The sequence below is a fragment of the Cibotium barometz genome, chromosome 39 (genome assembly GCF_041138505.1).
Source record: "Cibotium barometz isolate CiBa-2024 chromosome 39, ASM4113850v1, whole genome shotgun sequence".
Lineage (NCBI taxonomy): Eukaryota > Viridiplantae > Streptophyta > Polypodiopsida > Cyatheales > Cibotiaceae > Cibotium > Cibotium barometz.
In genome coordinates this window covers 41,476,947-41,491,921 of record NC_141084.1, presented here as the reverse complement: position 1 = coordinate 41,491,921, position 14,975 = coordinate 41,476,947, and the positions used below count along the sequence as shown (strand labels likewise).

Genomic DNA, 14,975 nt, shown 5'->3' with positions numbered 1-14,975 from the left:
TAGATGACATGCTAGTGACAGTACCAATGAGGATTTGATTAGAGCTTTCAAGGTTGATCTTGCCTTAAATTTTGAGATGTCAGATCTTGGTCTTTTGCACTACTACTTATGTATGTAGTTTATATAGCAAGAAGATGGTATAATCATTAATAAGCAATCAAAGTACATCAAGGCACTGCTCAAGAGGTTCAATATGAAAAGTTGTAAACCAATCTCTACACTAATGGAACATGGTGTAAAGCTTAGTCTGCAAGATATGGCGGTTAACCATTTGACCTAACCGATTATGATCAAGCTATTGGATGCCTAATCTACTTGTACAACTCACGGCTAGACATCCAGTTTGGTGTGTTACAACTTTCAAAGTTCATACATTGCCCATGCACTAAGCATTGGTAGACAGTTAAGCGTATCTTTCGATACTTGCAAGGCACTCAAGATCTTAGATTGTTTTATGCCAAGGGCGGTGATTTAGAACTGCAAGCCTTCAGTGATTTAGAATTGCTGACCTTCAGTGATTCTAATTGGGTAGGCGATTATGATACACACATCTAGGAACTACTTCTTTCTTGTAATTCGTGCATATCTTGGCTAAGCAAGAAAAAACCAACTGTTGCAACATCGTCCTATGAAGCTGAATACAGAGCAGTACTGTGATAGTTGAATGTGTATGGTTGAGAAGATTGATGGAGGATCTTTGTGTCCCTCTAGACACCCCTACTCCTATTCTCATTGACAATCAGAGTACAATGGCAATTGCAAAGAACCTTATCTTTCATGCTAGGACCAAGCACATTGAATTGCATTACCACTATGTTAGAGAGAGGCTCTATGTAGAAGAGATTAGTCTAATCTATTGCAATACACATAACAATGTGGCAGATCTTTTCACTAAAGCCTTATTACGTGAAAAGTTTGAGGCCTTCCACTCGCAAAGCTTTGGGCCTCTTCCCTTTTAGAGACTCATGATCCTCATGATCCTCCCAATGTGTCAATGAACTTTGAAATCTCATCAACATATAGTTAGAATAGAGTGGAGAGAATGGACATCCTTATATAATTCTAATAGTGATAATGATGTAACCTGATATATGTATTGGTGCTCATACCCATCTAGCCACACAATCATATAGTACCATTAGCCACACATTGATATAGTACCATTAGCTCCATATCATCTCCTATGGTGGAACGAAGCTCTTACATGTGTTTCAAAAGGATCTCGGCTCAATCAAAAGCCTCAACAAAAATCCTCGAAACAAGTAAACTTGTTGCTTGTGTGCTCTCACCTACTTCGTGATAGTTTTGAGAATAAAGGTGTGATAAGTGTTGACTAGTTTCACAAAAACCCTACCTACCCTATGGCTCTTTTTTATGTTCATCTACTTCATGATAGTCTTGAAAATAAAGGTATGATAAGTGTTGAATAGTTTCACATAAACCCTACCTACCCTATGGCCCTTTTCCCTTGGCTCTTTGCTTCTACATACACCTTGGCCAAAGTACTAAATCAAAAGCCTTATAATAATCCTCAAAACAATGGTGAGCTTGTTGCCTGTGTGCTCTCGCCTCCTTAACACTATGGCCCTATTCCTTTTACTCTTAGTTTCCATCATTGTCTCATACATCTTGGCCAAAGTAAGAGAGAGAGAGAGAGAGAGAGAGAGAGAGAGAGAGAGTCTTACTTTTCTAGGAGTAAAGAAGAGAGTTTGAAGGAGTCCTTCATGCATGCCATGCAAAATCAATCAAAATCCCCAAAATCTAGCAATGGATCTACAAACTTCAATAGTGTCTTTTTTGAATTTAAATGAAAATTTAATTATCTAGCCTTTGATTACAATAAGCAAATGAGAACAAAATGAGAATCGGGAGGAGCATATAGCATGCCTTTTACAACAATCTTTGCAAAAAAACGTCCTTTACCATATGACAATAAAATTTTGGAATTTGGGTGGAAAACTTACTAATTTTTAAACTCAAATAAAACTAAAATGCATTGAAATTTGCAATTTTGAAATAAAAATAGTCAAGGAGGAAGCTAAGACACCCTCAAATTTAAATGAGGCTAAAATGCTGAAGAATGTTACTTGAATGATTTAAATGAAAGCTAAAATGCTGAAGAGAATGTTACTTGAATGAGCCATGGCTGCTTTGTATTTCCGTGGTGCGCCGTGCTGCTCAGAGATTTCAAGCTCGTGTTGTGGTGACTTGAGAGGGTTTTCGCAGAGCGTCTCTCTCACGCCCATTCCTCACACAGCCGCCCCTCGCCATCTCTTCGTCTCCGCCTTCTCCCGCCATCGCAGCCTCCCTCTCAAATGCCCCCGCAGCTTCTTTCAGGAAGGAAATGGTAAGTATTATATATTTATTTATTTCTTGTAATATATTCGATGGCTGGTTTCTGAACACAATATATATATATATATATATATATAAATTTCAGGCAAAACAGATGGCCCTTACGCAACTGATGATCCCAAAGCAGAGTTCAGAAGAAAGCTCTCTGAGAGCTCCCAAGCATCACATGGGCATCAAGGAGAGGCCATTTCGCTGCCTTCGGGAAGGCTTAATATTGAAGGTAGACATGGCGAAGACGAGAACAAAACTTCATTTTATCAGAGAAAAGAATTTGGTACAAAACACGATGATGGTGATGATGATCATGAGCTTGGGAAAGGCGACAATGACGATGGCCATGAGCTTGAGGATGGCTACAGGATGACTAGAGTATGTGACAGGCTTATTGAGGTCTTTCTCATAGAGAAGACCACACCAGAAGACTGGAGAAAGCTCCTGGCTTTCTCCAAAGAGTGGTGCAACATCCGAACTCACTTCTTCAAGCGATGCAAGGCCAGGGCAGGACAAGAACCTGATCCCAAAAGAAAGGGTGACCTTCTGAAGTTGTCGAGGAAACTGAAGGAGGTATGCCCATCCCCTACACTTTACCATCTTCTACACATAACACATCCAATAGAAGCATGACAGACTCACATACCCTATGGTTTTTGAATCCATGTTGTGTGTGTTCCGGTTTCAACTTGTGATTTGGAAAATACCTTTCAACATTCAAGAAAAAAATCCTTTTTCTAAAGTCTTATCAAGAGTCCTTTTCCAATGTGTGACACACCTCACCTGTAAAGTCCTTCCCAAAATCTTCCCTAAACACAGCTGAAAGCCAAGGTTAGTTCTAAACCAAATCATGAGGTAGCGAGCTAGCTCACCTCCCAACCGCAACCGGCATCAGATCTCTCCCGAGCCAAGGCTAGGGCTTCTTGCACAATCCCATAGGCCCGTCTCTAACTCCGACGCTCCACACCACTGAAGCCTGACATAGGCTTTCGACACGCCAACCTACGTACTCGTCATGTGCGTGGCATGGGCATGTCTGCTCTCTTGGAGATTTTTCTGCAAGAATCTCCATCCCCAGCTCCCCCTATCCAGACCAGAGGACCACACGCCCAACCTCTTGACAAACGCCCCAGCCACATTCAATCGCATGATGATGTGGGTGTTCTGGGAATTGATTGGAAAGTGTGTGCTCATATTTCTGGACGACATATTGGTATTTTTAGCTACTGTTGAGCAGCATGACATTGATATGGAGAAAGTTCTGAAGTTGTTGGAAAGCAATGAGCTCTACGTCAATGAGAAGAAGTCGGAATTTTATTTGTTTGAGGTTCATTACCTTGGATATATAATTAGTGCAGAAGGCATTCGACTTGATCCGGCCAAGGTGGTCCAGATTGTCAATTGGGAAGTACCATAGACTGCTTATGACATCATATCCTTTGTGGGTATATGCTAGGTATACTCCACCCACATAGACAAGTTTTCTGGTCTCTTAGTAGATCTCACCAATCTGCTAAAGGGTGTTGAGACAAGAAGGCAACGGATTCGAATGACTCCACGAGCATTGGAGGCATTCAAGAATCTCAAGGTGACTTTATCAGAAGCGCCTTGTTTACACTTGCCTCGTGGGACGAGTCATTTCAGGTGATCACCAATGCGAGTAACATCGCAATTGGAGGTGTATTATAACAGAATGGTTATCCAGTAGCTTACATGTCTTGTAAGTTACTGCCTGCAGAGAAGAATTACTCAGTCTACGATCGTGAACTCCTTGCAGTTATGCAGGTCTTGAAACATTGGAAACATTTTCTTAATGGCCGTGACTTTGAGGTTCGCACTGACCATCAGGCATTACGTTGGATTCAGGCAATGCCAAGTGCACAGTGGAGTGACCGACAACACTGCTGGAGCCAGATATTCCAGCAATTTGGTGTTATGATTGAGTGCCTTCCAATCCAGTGGTTGATGCTTTGAGCAGGAAGGGACAGGTAACTTTGATTCAGACCACTAGACTCGACCTTGTTGGTACGTGACTAAACGACATGAAGCACACGTACGTGGATTTCGAGGAATTCGGTACACAGTGGGAACAGGCATTGGATGCCACAGGACCATGCCACTCTTGATACGCGATGGTTGGCTTTTCTACAAAGGCTGACTATGTGTCATGAAGTCGTTCATGGCAGCTCTTCTCCATGACGCCCATGAGGCCATTACTGGTGGTCATAGGAGCATGAATTCGACTTTGGAGAAATTGGAACGGCAATATTATTGGCCAAAGATGAGGCGAGATGTGTTTTCATATGTACGACCTGTGATAGTTGTCAAAAGGTGAAAGCTCCTCGTGGGAAGAAAATAGGGATGTTACAACCTTTACCCGTTCCTGAGGGACTTTTTCAAGATGTATCGATGGACTGTCACGAATTTGCTTCCCAGTCCGGGTAAGCATAATACTCGGTGCTCGACTATAGTTGATAGATTTAGCAAATTTGTTATGCTTATTCCATGCAAGGCCAATGTGATCGTTGAAGATGTTGTCCCATTTGTTCATTCGGCATCGGTACTTGATTGGCGGGATCCCTAGGACCATAGTGTCAGACCAAGATGCCAAGTTTACCAGTCATTTTTTGAGAGCATTGTTTGATAACTTTGGTACTAAATTGAATTTTTCCAGTGTATTTCACCCACATACGGATGGCCAGACAGAAATCTACAATTAATTGGTCTTTGATGTGCTAAAGTGTTATGTCCACGATCAGCAAGGTAAGTGGGAATCATATTTGCCTTTAGATCAAGCTGTTTTGAATGATTCTTTTTCTTCAGCTATTGGCAGGACTCCATATGAGGCAGCGTTTGGAAGACCATTCTAGTCGCTATTGATTAGAACCTCGTCTTCAGTACTTGAAGCGAATAGATTGACGGAGTCTTATCAGGAGATTTTGGATTCAATAAAAGACAGGTTGGCTAAAGCGCAAGAGGCCTACACTCGACAGGCCAATAAAGACCGAAGGGATATGAAGTTTTCGGAAGGTAATTGGGTGTATCTTTGGATTATGAAGCAAAGGTTGAAATAGGTTATCAAGCGATGCCCAAAGTTGTCATTCAGGAGCTTCGAATCTTTTTCCATCCAAAGAAAGATTAATGAGGTTTTAATGAAGTTGAAACTTTTTCCGAGTTGGACTATGCACGATGTGTTTCACGTCAGTTGGTTAAAGCCACATGCAGGTCCGATCCCTTCAGAAGTTAAAGACGAGACGGAACCAGATATTATTGATGAAGCTGAAGTGATGGTTCCAAAATAGATCCTTTTGCATCGCTTCAAGCATGGCTCAAGCTGAAGACAAAGACCCGTCCTCACAAAGTTTCAGGACCGAGGGACCTACGAAGTAGTATGGCTTGACAAAGAGTTCTTCGACGACTATCCGGCTTTATTGATGGACTATTTGGAGGCTATGCATCTTCCATCGAGTTAAGCAGAAGGGGATGTCACGTGCATCCCGCACTTGGATGCCACGTGGACATATCTGAACAAGAAGGTGCAGGACCTGGAGTGGAAAACTTGTTCCATGTGAGCCCTGTCTGGGACGAGTTAGCCAGGGTTCTACTCCTGCACATGAAACAGTGCCAGTCCGCGTTGTGCATTGTCCTGCGCATGAAACAGTGCTAGTCCGCGCTATGAGTCTTCCTCTAAAATGGTGTTAGTTGCTCTGTGTGTTTGTTTTGCGACCAGATCTCAAATGACTGTGTGGATGTAGGTTTGCATTAAGTATGGGCATGGGGAAGGCTATGAGTCACCCCAAGGGGGCCACGAAGGCCCTAGGCCTTGCCCACCAGCCCTAGTATGGGCTGGGCAGGCTGTCAGCTAGCCCAAGGGGCCTAGCCAAGCAGTCGATAGGGCCTATGGGCCAGCCCAGCCAGGCGGCTAGGCTAAAGGGGCTGCCCAGCAGCCATTTGGCCAGTCCCTAGGGGCTGCCCAGCAGCCTGCGCAGGCCTGGACAACAGCCCACAAGGCGGCCAGGCTAGATCAGAAGGGCCAACCTTTTTAAGGTGTGAAAAGATAACTTTATTAGCATAAAATTGTAGCAAGCCGTGGAGAGAAAAAGCAACCAGCCGACCAGGTCTAGGAAGGGGTATATAAACCCAAGGCATAAATTCAGTCCATCTATCTCATAATTCACAAGGTACTGAAGCTACTCAAGGGCCAGGACAGCCAAGGGAGAAGCTAACGCAAGGGTGAAGGATTGAAGGTCAAGGGCAGAGATCATTGCCATTGCATGATCCATATAAGATTAAGCTTTCTTGGTCTTCAAACGATCATGTACCAATGGATCCTCGCGGCGGTAGAGCTTCAATTCTTCTTGTTGTGCATAAAGAAGAGGCTGCATACGAGTAAGTTCAGTCTTGAAGACTATGGACTCTTCTTCTTGCATTTTCTCTCTGCCCACGGGACGGCTGTCCCACATATTCTTGTTCCCTAATGTGCACCACATGAGTTTGCTCATCCTGTAAAGCATTGCAAGCATGCATGTCATTGTCCCCGCCTCTTGTGTTAGCATCACCAACATTCACCGTATGGCTGTCCATAGTGTTCTAAGTGTAGAGATAGCTAGTGTTCGCGGTGATTGTCTTTCACGATAGAAGTGAAAGACAACCGTATGCTCTGATACCAATGTGACTTGGTTGAACACAATGCTAATCAAAACACTTAAATACACCAAGATTTAATGGACAACATGCTCAATACAAGAAGTAATTTGCTAAATTGACAAGAGACGCACAATTAATCGGAACGGTTGGCCCCTCCCTCAAATAAAGTATATTGATCTTGGGAGAATCAAGTCTATAGTGTCATGGGCATTTTTGACCAGATTTCCATACCAATGCATATGAATACAGTATTGCAAACAATGTGGTTGTCAATGTAGACTTGCAACTCACACTACCCTCTCAAGTGCCCATGTTCTCTACCATCTGCCCTCTATTGTTCCACCAACACATGGTAGCAACAATCTGCAAGAGTGCACGTAGGACAAGAGAACACTACACAGGGTATGTGACCATGGAGTCCGGTTCCTCCCTCCTGCTACTTGCTTCCATATTTAACCATCAAAGCTTACCAATTGTAAGTAAAGAGCGGAAGTCTTTGTGATGGAAGCGTTTGGAGTGTTGAAATCTTCGATTGTCGCGATCCTTTGCGACAAAAGTCTTCAAGAGGATGAAGGATCCCTGGGAAAGCTTCCCCTATGGTTCAACTTGAGAAAGGAAGGCTGAAATTAGGGTTTTCAGCAAAAAGACCAGAAATTACAACAAAAATAGGAGCTGTTTTGTTGAATTTCAGTCATCAGGAGTGTGTGGGAGAGTGTGCACCACTTGGAAACACTCTTGGAAGCTTGGAAAACACACTAGCAAGCTTGGATATGGAGTTGGGAAGGAGAAAGTGCAGAAAATACAACCAAAGAGGCCTCATGAAGGGGGCGCCTACTTCTAGAGAGAGAGAGAAGAGAGATGGTGAGTTGTCCACTCTAGGTGTCAAGTAGAGAGGACAAGTGCCTTGTGGTGCAATCTAGAACGAACAAGTGCCTTGTGGTGCAATCTAGAGGACAAGTGCCTTGTGGTGCTGGAGGGAAGACCCAAAACAAAGTGATGTTTCACGTGGTGGTAAGAAGAACCTGATTTGCCACCACCACTCTACCAGCGAGAGAGAGCCTCGTAGAGCTCCAGTACAAAAGCTTCTTCCGAATACTCAGAATAAGTGGGGCAAGTTGCTCCTTTGGAGAGATGTGAATGCCCACCTGGCATCTAAGATAGCGAACTGAAGTGCCTCTTGGGATCCACTGGAAAGCCTCAACTTGGCGCCAAGTCGGGGCGGGTGTAGAGCCTACCCAAAAACCACATGACTTGTGCCAGTTGATCTGTGCTCTTGATGTGCGACAAAAGATCTCGAACACCTCCGCGAATCTTTGGAGATTCTCCACATCTCTTGAAAGGTAAGTTGTGCCATTTGCAAACTCTGAGTCTAGCAGCTCCTCCTGAGTACGGAGGGGGAGACGCAATCCCCGAAGCCCAGTCTCTTGGGCCGAGAGTCTAGCAGACCCTCTTGAGTATGGAGGGAAAGCGCAATCCTTGAAGCCTGGTCTCCTGGGTTGAGAGAAAACTACTCATGGCCTCAGCGACGAATAGGAAAATCCTGAAGATAAGGTGCCAGAGGACAGCCTGCCGTACCGAGCGAGAAAGGGGGAATCTGTCGCCTCGGGCTTCCTAAATGAGATCATGGGTGTGAGAGGCCGAGTGAAGTCCTGAAACCCCATGAATCCTCTCCATGGGGAACTCCATTCGGCTCATCATGCCCTCCAAAAAGCTCCAATCCACCCTATCATAAGCTTTCTCAAAGTCTAGGAGTAGCACTTTGAGGTCCTGCCGCCGCATCTTGGCCGAAGTAGTTGCCTCCCAAAAGGTGAAGATGTTGTCCAGAATGCTCCGATCTTGAACAATATTTGTCTGAGTGTCATGGATCAAGTGAGGGAGGAAAGGCTGAAGTCTTCGGCTGATGGCCTTGGCCAAGATTTTGTAGGTGGTCCCCAGAAGGGTGATGGGTCTCCACTGTCAGATCTCTAATCTATCACCACCCTCCTTAGGAATCAAGTGTATCAAACCCTTTGAAAGCCTCTCTGGCATGGCTCCTCTGATCATAATTTCAGTGAAGGCTACTCGAAGGCTGCCTTCCATGAGATCCCAATGTTGAAGGAAGAAAGAAACTGGGAGCGTGTCCGCCCGTAGGTATTTGCCCCTAGGAAGAGTAGTCAATGTCTCTGCTGCTGGGGTAAAGGCGTTATGCCCACCCTTATAGTGTGTACAAGCCCATAAGTTATAGTACATAGTACACTTAGTACTTTTAATGTACTAAGTGCACTATGTGTACTAGTGCAATATACATGTGTGATAGGGGAGTCACACACTCATCTTGGTGAGTTGACTTATCCCCACAACTCTCTCTCTCTCTCTCTCTCCCTTGTTTCTCTGTGTATGTCTCCCACATGAACTCTAACCCTGATTAACTCTCCCATTCAACTGGTATCAGAGCCTTAAGCTTAACTCAGCAGTGGAGCAGTCGTACTGTTATGCTGAATTCTGATCTGTGCTGAATTTTGATCTGAGGGTCGCCTTGCCTTTTCTTTTGGTCGCCTTTCTCTGCCCAGCCAACAGGCGTGGGCTTCTCAACTGCTGCCCAGCAGCTGGGCGTAGGCAGCCCAGCCAGTGTGGGCTGCCCATTCAACCCCAGCCAGTAGCGTAACAAAGGGCACCGGCTCAGAACAGGCAGCGCAGCATGTAGCGTTGGTGGCCACAAGGCGTTGGTCGACCGCTGGCCACTAGGCGAAGGCTTTCATGCGTTGGGCGTTCAACTGGCCACTAGGCGAAGGCTTTCAAGCGTTGGGCGTTCAACTGGCTACTAGGCGGATAGGCGAAGGCAGCAAGCAGGCGTGAGCGAGGGAGCTCACCTTCAGTCAGCCAAAGAGAGCAGCCCGTGACTGGGCAGCTGGGAGCGATGGTGCGGTGAGCGTGGATCGAACACGCGTCCTTCAGAAGCTGGGAGCGTAAGCACTGTAGTAACCTGCAGAAGCTGGGAGCGATGGCGCGGAAGCTGGAGGAGTGCAGCGGCGTACCTATTCGCACGTAGCAAGGCGTGTTATCGTTGAGCGCTAGACGGCAGCTTTGCCCGTTGTTTTTCGTGCGCCTACCTCCAAGCGCTTGCATCTTAGGCGCCTACAGCAGCAGCCACGCTGCCCAACCAGGCAGCGCAGAGGGCTGCCCAGCCATCCGTACATCTGCAGCTACAACAGCATCATCGTGCAGCACCAAATTCATCAACCCTTTTTTTTCTGCAACAAAAAATCAGAAATTACAAGGTATTTTGCTTCAATTTTTCTTGGGATTTGCAATTGAGCAGGTACAGGTGCCAATTGCTCAATTTTTGAGCAAAATTGGCAAAATTGGGTGACATTGGTCACAATCAGGATCAATTTGTAGGAAATTGGATTTCAAAATTTGGGGCTTTTGATGTAATTGTGCAATTAAGCAGTCATACATGCTGTATGATGTGAGAAATCACACATTCGGGCAAAATTGCAGCAAATTGCAGTGCAAATCAAGGGGCTTTTGTGCCGATTGGATTGATTTGCATGCAGGCACTCGCATTTGATGCTTTGGGCAACGTGTTGATGCCTGACAAGCACTCAATGTGCCTGTAAATCAAGGGGCTTTCATGTATTGGATGTATATGTGGCCAGGGGGAAGCACCGTGAAGACTTTGGATGCCTTCATGTGCGTCAATGTACCATGTATGATCAGAAATTGATCTTAAATCAAGGGGCTTTTCAAGACTTTATGCTTGTTGAGCTTGGCAAAGCAGCAGGCAAGACTTTTATGCCTTGAATCCTCAGAAATCAGCTTGCAGTCAAGGGTCTTTTGCCCAATTTCTGTTCGGAACTGCTGTATGCAGTGTTCGGGACTGTAAAAGTCTGATTTTCACTCATTTGGACAGCCAGGAGAGCATTTATTGCTACTGTACCTACTGGTACAGATTTGGCACAGCTTTGTGCAAGTTTTGGCATGGCTGTACACTGATTTGAGTGAGGAAAAGGTTCGATTTCAGCTGCTGTACTTGCCGGTACAGGTTTGGTACATCATTGGTGAGCACTTAGTACTGATGTACAGTACTTTGGAAGGCAACAGAGCACATTTAAGGTGCTGTCCTAAATCTGCAGCAACCAGATTTTGGTGATTTCATCACATACAATGGGAGAAAAGTTGCATTCTTGCTTCCACAGTGGGAGATAAAACTTTGGGAGAACAACTGTGAGCACTTTGTGTGCTTTTGGTGCAGTGTTTGCACACTTGCAGGGAGTCAGGCATTGACAGGTTGCATATTGCTATGGCAACCACAGGTGAGAGCTCTTCATTGCTTCACATCAAGAAGCTTGAAGGCTCACATAACTATGATATTTGGCAAACCCAGTGCTATAATGTGTTGCTCCAGAAGAAGCAGCACAAGCCTATCAAAGAAAGGGGTGTAAAGCCCGCTTCTCTTATTGCTGAAGAGTGGGAAGATATGGATGAGCTGGCAAGATCTACTATCATGTTGTCTGTGTCAGACTCTTTACTTTTCAGCATTCGTGAAGAGAAGACAGCTTGGGGAATGTGGCAGAGATTGCAGGACTTGTATGCCCAACAAAGTGCCTTAAGCAAAGTGTATTGGTTGAAAAAACTCATAGGTCTTCAGATGAAGGAAGGGGCGTCTATGACAGCCCATCTAAATGAGTTTAATGGTATTGTCAGCCAAGTTATAAATCAAAAGTTGGCAATGGACGATGAGTTCAAAGCCACTTTTCTCTTATGCACTTTGCCAGAGAGTTGGGACACATTCAGGACAGCCACTAGCAATTCGAATGCTATGCTGTCATATGCAGATGTTGAGGGTGCTCTTCTTCAAGAAGAGATGAACAGGAAAAACAACTCTGTTGGAAAGTCCACTGCAATGAATGCACGTGGGAGATCCCAGCAAAGGGGTAAAAGCCAAGAATGGGGAAGGAGCAAGTCTCGCTCCAAAAAGGACTTGGAATGCCATTATTGTGGCAAGAAGGGACACATCAAAAAGCAATGCTACAAATGGAAAAATGATCAAAAGGAAAAGGGAAAAGGCAAAGACAAAGACAAAGATGAAGCCAAAGATGTAAAGCCAAAGGGCAAAAGTGAAGTCAAGATTGAAGAAATCAATGTGTCACATGCAGGTGACAGTGAGGATGAGGTCCTATTCACGTCTTCACTTGATGCCTGTTCACTTCTTGTAGGAGATGGTCATGGTATGCACTCATGGATCATTGATTCAGGTGCCTCTTTTCATGTCACAGGTTGCAGAGACTTGTTTGTCAGGTATACTGCTGGCAATGAAGGAGTAGTTTATTTGGGTGACAACCATGCATGCAAGATTCTTGGCAGAGGTGATGTGAGGCTTGTGTTTTCAGATGGCTCACAGCTTATGCTCCATGATGTCAGGCATGTGCCTGAGATCAAGAAGAATCTGCTTTCTACTGGACAGCTTGATGATGTTGATTATGTTACCACATTTGGTCGTGGAAAGTGGAAAATTAGTAAGGGCTCAGTAAGGGCTCACTGGTTGTTGCCAGAGGCTCTAAGGTGGACACTCTTTACTTCATGCATGCAGGTGTATGTCACCATGCTAATGTAAATGCAACCGAGCTGCCGGAAATTTCTATGTGGCATAGCCGGTTGGGACACATGAGTGTCAAGGGAATGGAGCAATTGTCTCGTTTGGGTTACTTGCCTTCTCTAAAGTTTTCAAGTTTTTAGTTTTGTGAGCATTGTATATATGGTAGGCAACTACAGTGCCCCCACAAGACAGCTCTTGGACAGAAAGATGCTCAGTTAGAGCTTGTGCATACAGATGTATGTGAGATGCCTCAGCTTTCTTTGGGAGGGGCAAAATATTTTGTGTCTTTTATTGATGATGCCACACGTAAGGTGTGGGTCTATCCTCTTCGTTTGAAGAGTGATACATTCTCAGTGTTTCAGAAGTTTGTTGCTCTTGTTGAGAATCAAACTGGCAAAACACTGAAGGCTTTGCGTTCCGACAATGGTGGAGAGTATATGTCCAAACAGTTTCAGGACTTTTGTGATGCTAAAGGCATCAAGAGGGAGCTCTCTACTCCTTATGATCCTCCACAAAACGGGACAGCAGAGAGGATGAACAGGACCATTCAGGAGAAGGTCCGTTCTATGTTGTCACATGCTGCGTTACCTCATGGTTTTTGGGCTGACGCTGTTATGACAGCCGTTCATCTTATAAACAGGTCACCTAATACGAGGCTTGGTGGGAAAGTGCCAGAAGAAGTATGGACAGGGAAGCCTCCGTCATACAAGCACTTGAGAGTGTTTGGTTGCGTTGCGTACGTGCACATACGCAGGGAAATGCGCACCAAACTTGATCCTAAGTCTCACAAATGCATATTCCTAGGATATGGTGACAGAGGTGAAATGGGGTATAGACTTTGGGATCCCGTGAATAGAAAGATTATACGTAGCAATGATGTCATTTTTTATGAAACATGCATGTATAAGGAGCCTGCAAGGCAACAGGAGCTTGGCAGAGTCATCTTTGATGATGATGGACATCATGGACAACAACCAAGGGCTGTAAATCAGCCATTACAGCAGCAAAACCAGCCCTTAAATGGTGCTGAAAATGGTCCAAATGGACAGCCAGAGATGGCAGAAGATATCCCTATGGATATACCACAGTTAGAGGAGATACCGGGCATGATCTTTCAACCATATGGCATGGAACAGGAGCCACCAATAGGTGATATGCAGGCTGGACAGCAACCTGCAAATGATGGTCATTGGGTACGGAGGTCCACAAGACCCTCCAGAGCCCCTGACAGGTTTGTTCCAGGGGTTGACTACTTGATGCTCACTGACTGTGGGGAGCCCTCATGTTATAAGGAGGCTTTACAGAGGGCAGACAAGGCTCTTTGGGAGCGTGCCATGAAGTCAGAGATGGATTCTCTGCACAAAAATGGAACATGGAAGTTGGTGCATTTGTCTGCAAGCAAGAAGGTTTTGCCATGCAAGTGGGTTTACAGGCTCAAAGTTGCACCTGATGCAAAGCCAAGATACAAAGCCAGGCTAGTGGCTAAGGGCTTCAAGCAGGAATATGGTGTGGACTTTGATGAGATCTTCTCTCCAGTGGTCAAAATGACCACACTTAGAGCTGTGTTGGCTTTGGTTGCACATGATGATCTGGACTTGATTCAGATGAATCTGAAGACTGCTTTTCTTCACGGTGATCTCCATGAGGAGATATATATGCAACAACCAGAGGGTTATGCAGTGAGTGGAAAGGAGAAGCTTGTATGCAAAGTTGAAAAAGAGTCTTTATGGGCTCAAACAGGCACCAAGAGAATGGTATCATAAATTTGATACATTCATGAAATCCCAGAAATTCAGGAGGAGTGACATAGATCACTGCTTATACACCAAGAAAGCTTTGGATGGCAGTCTATTGATCCTCATCTTGTATGTTGATGATATGTTGATTGCCGGGAAATCTCGTAAGGAGATGGATGCCTTGAAGCAGAGGTTGCATCAAACCTTTGATATGAAGGATTTGGGTGATGCAAATCACATTTTGGGTATGCGGATACTTTGGGACAGAAATCAGCATGTGTTGTATTTGTCTCAGAAGGAATACATTGGCAAAGTTTTGCAGAGGTTCAATATGGACGGGGGGAAGAAGACTAGTACTCCTTTGCCTCCATATGTGAAACTCAGTGCTATGGACAGCCCACAGTCAGATAGTGGCAGGGCTGATATGGCCAAAATTCCGTATGCTTCAGCTTGTGGCAGTCTCATGTATGCCATGGTTGCTACTAGGCCGGACATTGCATTTGCAGTGGGAGTGGTTTCTAGATACATGGCCAAACCTGGCAAGAAGCATTGGGAAGCAGTGAAAGGTGTCATGAGATACCTGAAGGGCACACAGGATATGTGCATTTGCTTTGGCAAACAGGATGCATTAGTGCATGGTTACACGGATTCGGATTATGCCGGTCATC

The 14,975-nt window shown here is 45.0% G+C and overlaps 1 protein-coding gene across 2 annotated transcripts in view; it reads left to right on the top strand.

Annotated features, from left to right (window-relative positions):
• Positions 1-2,070: 2,070 nt before the first annotated feature.
• Positions 2,071-14,975, top strand: part of LOC147616102 (uncharacterized protein At4g37920-like) — a 30,290-nt gene continuing 17,385 nt past the window's right edge. For both annotated transcript variants that reach the window (XM_086778741.1, XM_086778740.1), the window contains exons 1-2: positions 2,071-2,347; positions 2,441-2,919. In XM_086778741.1, coding sequence (XP_086634867.1) covers positions 2,143-2,347; positions 2,441-2,919 — 684 coding nt within the window. In that variant the 5' untranslated portion in view covers positions 2,071-2,142. The remainder of the gene's footprint in view (positions 2,348-2,440; positions 2,920-14,975) is intronic.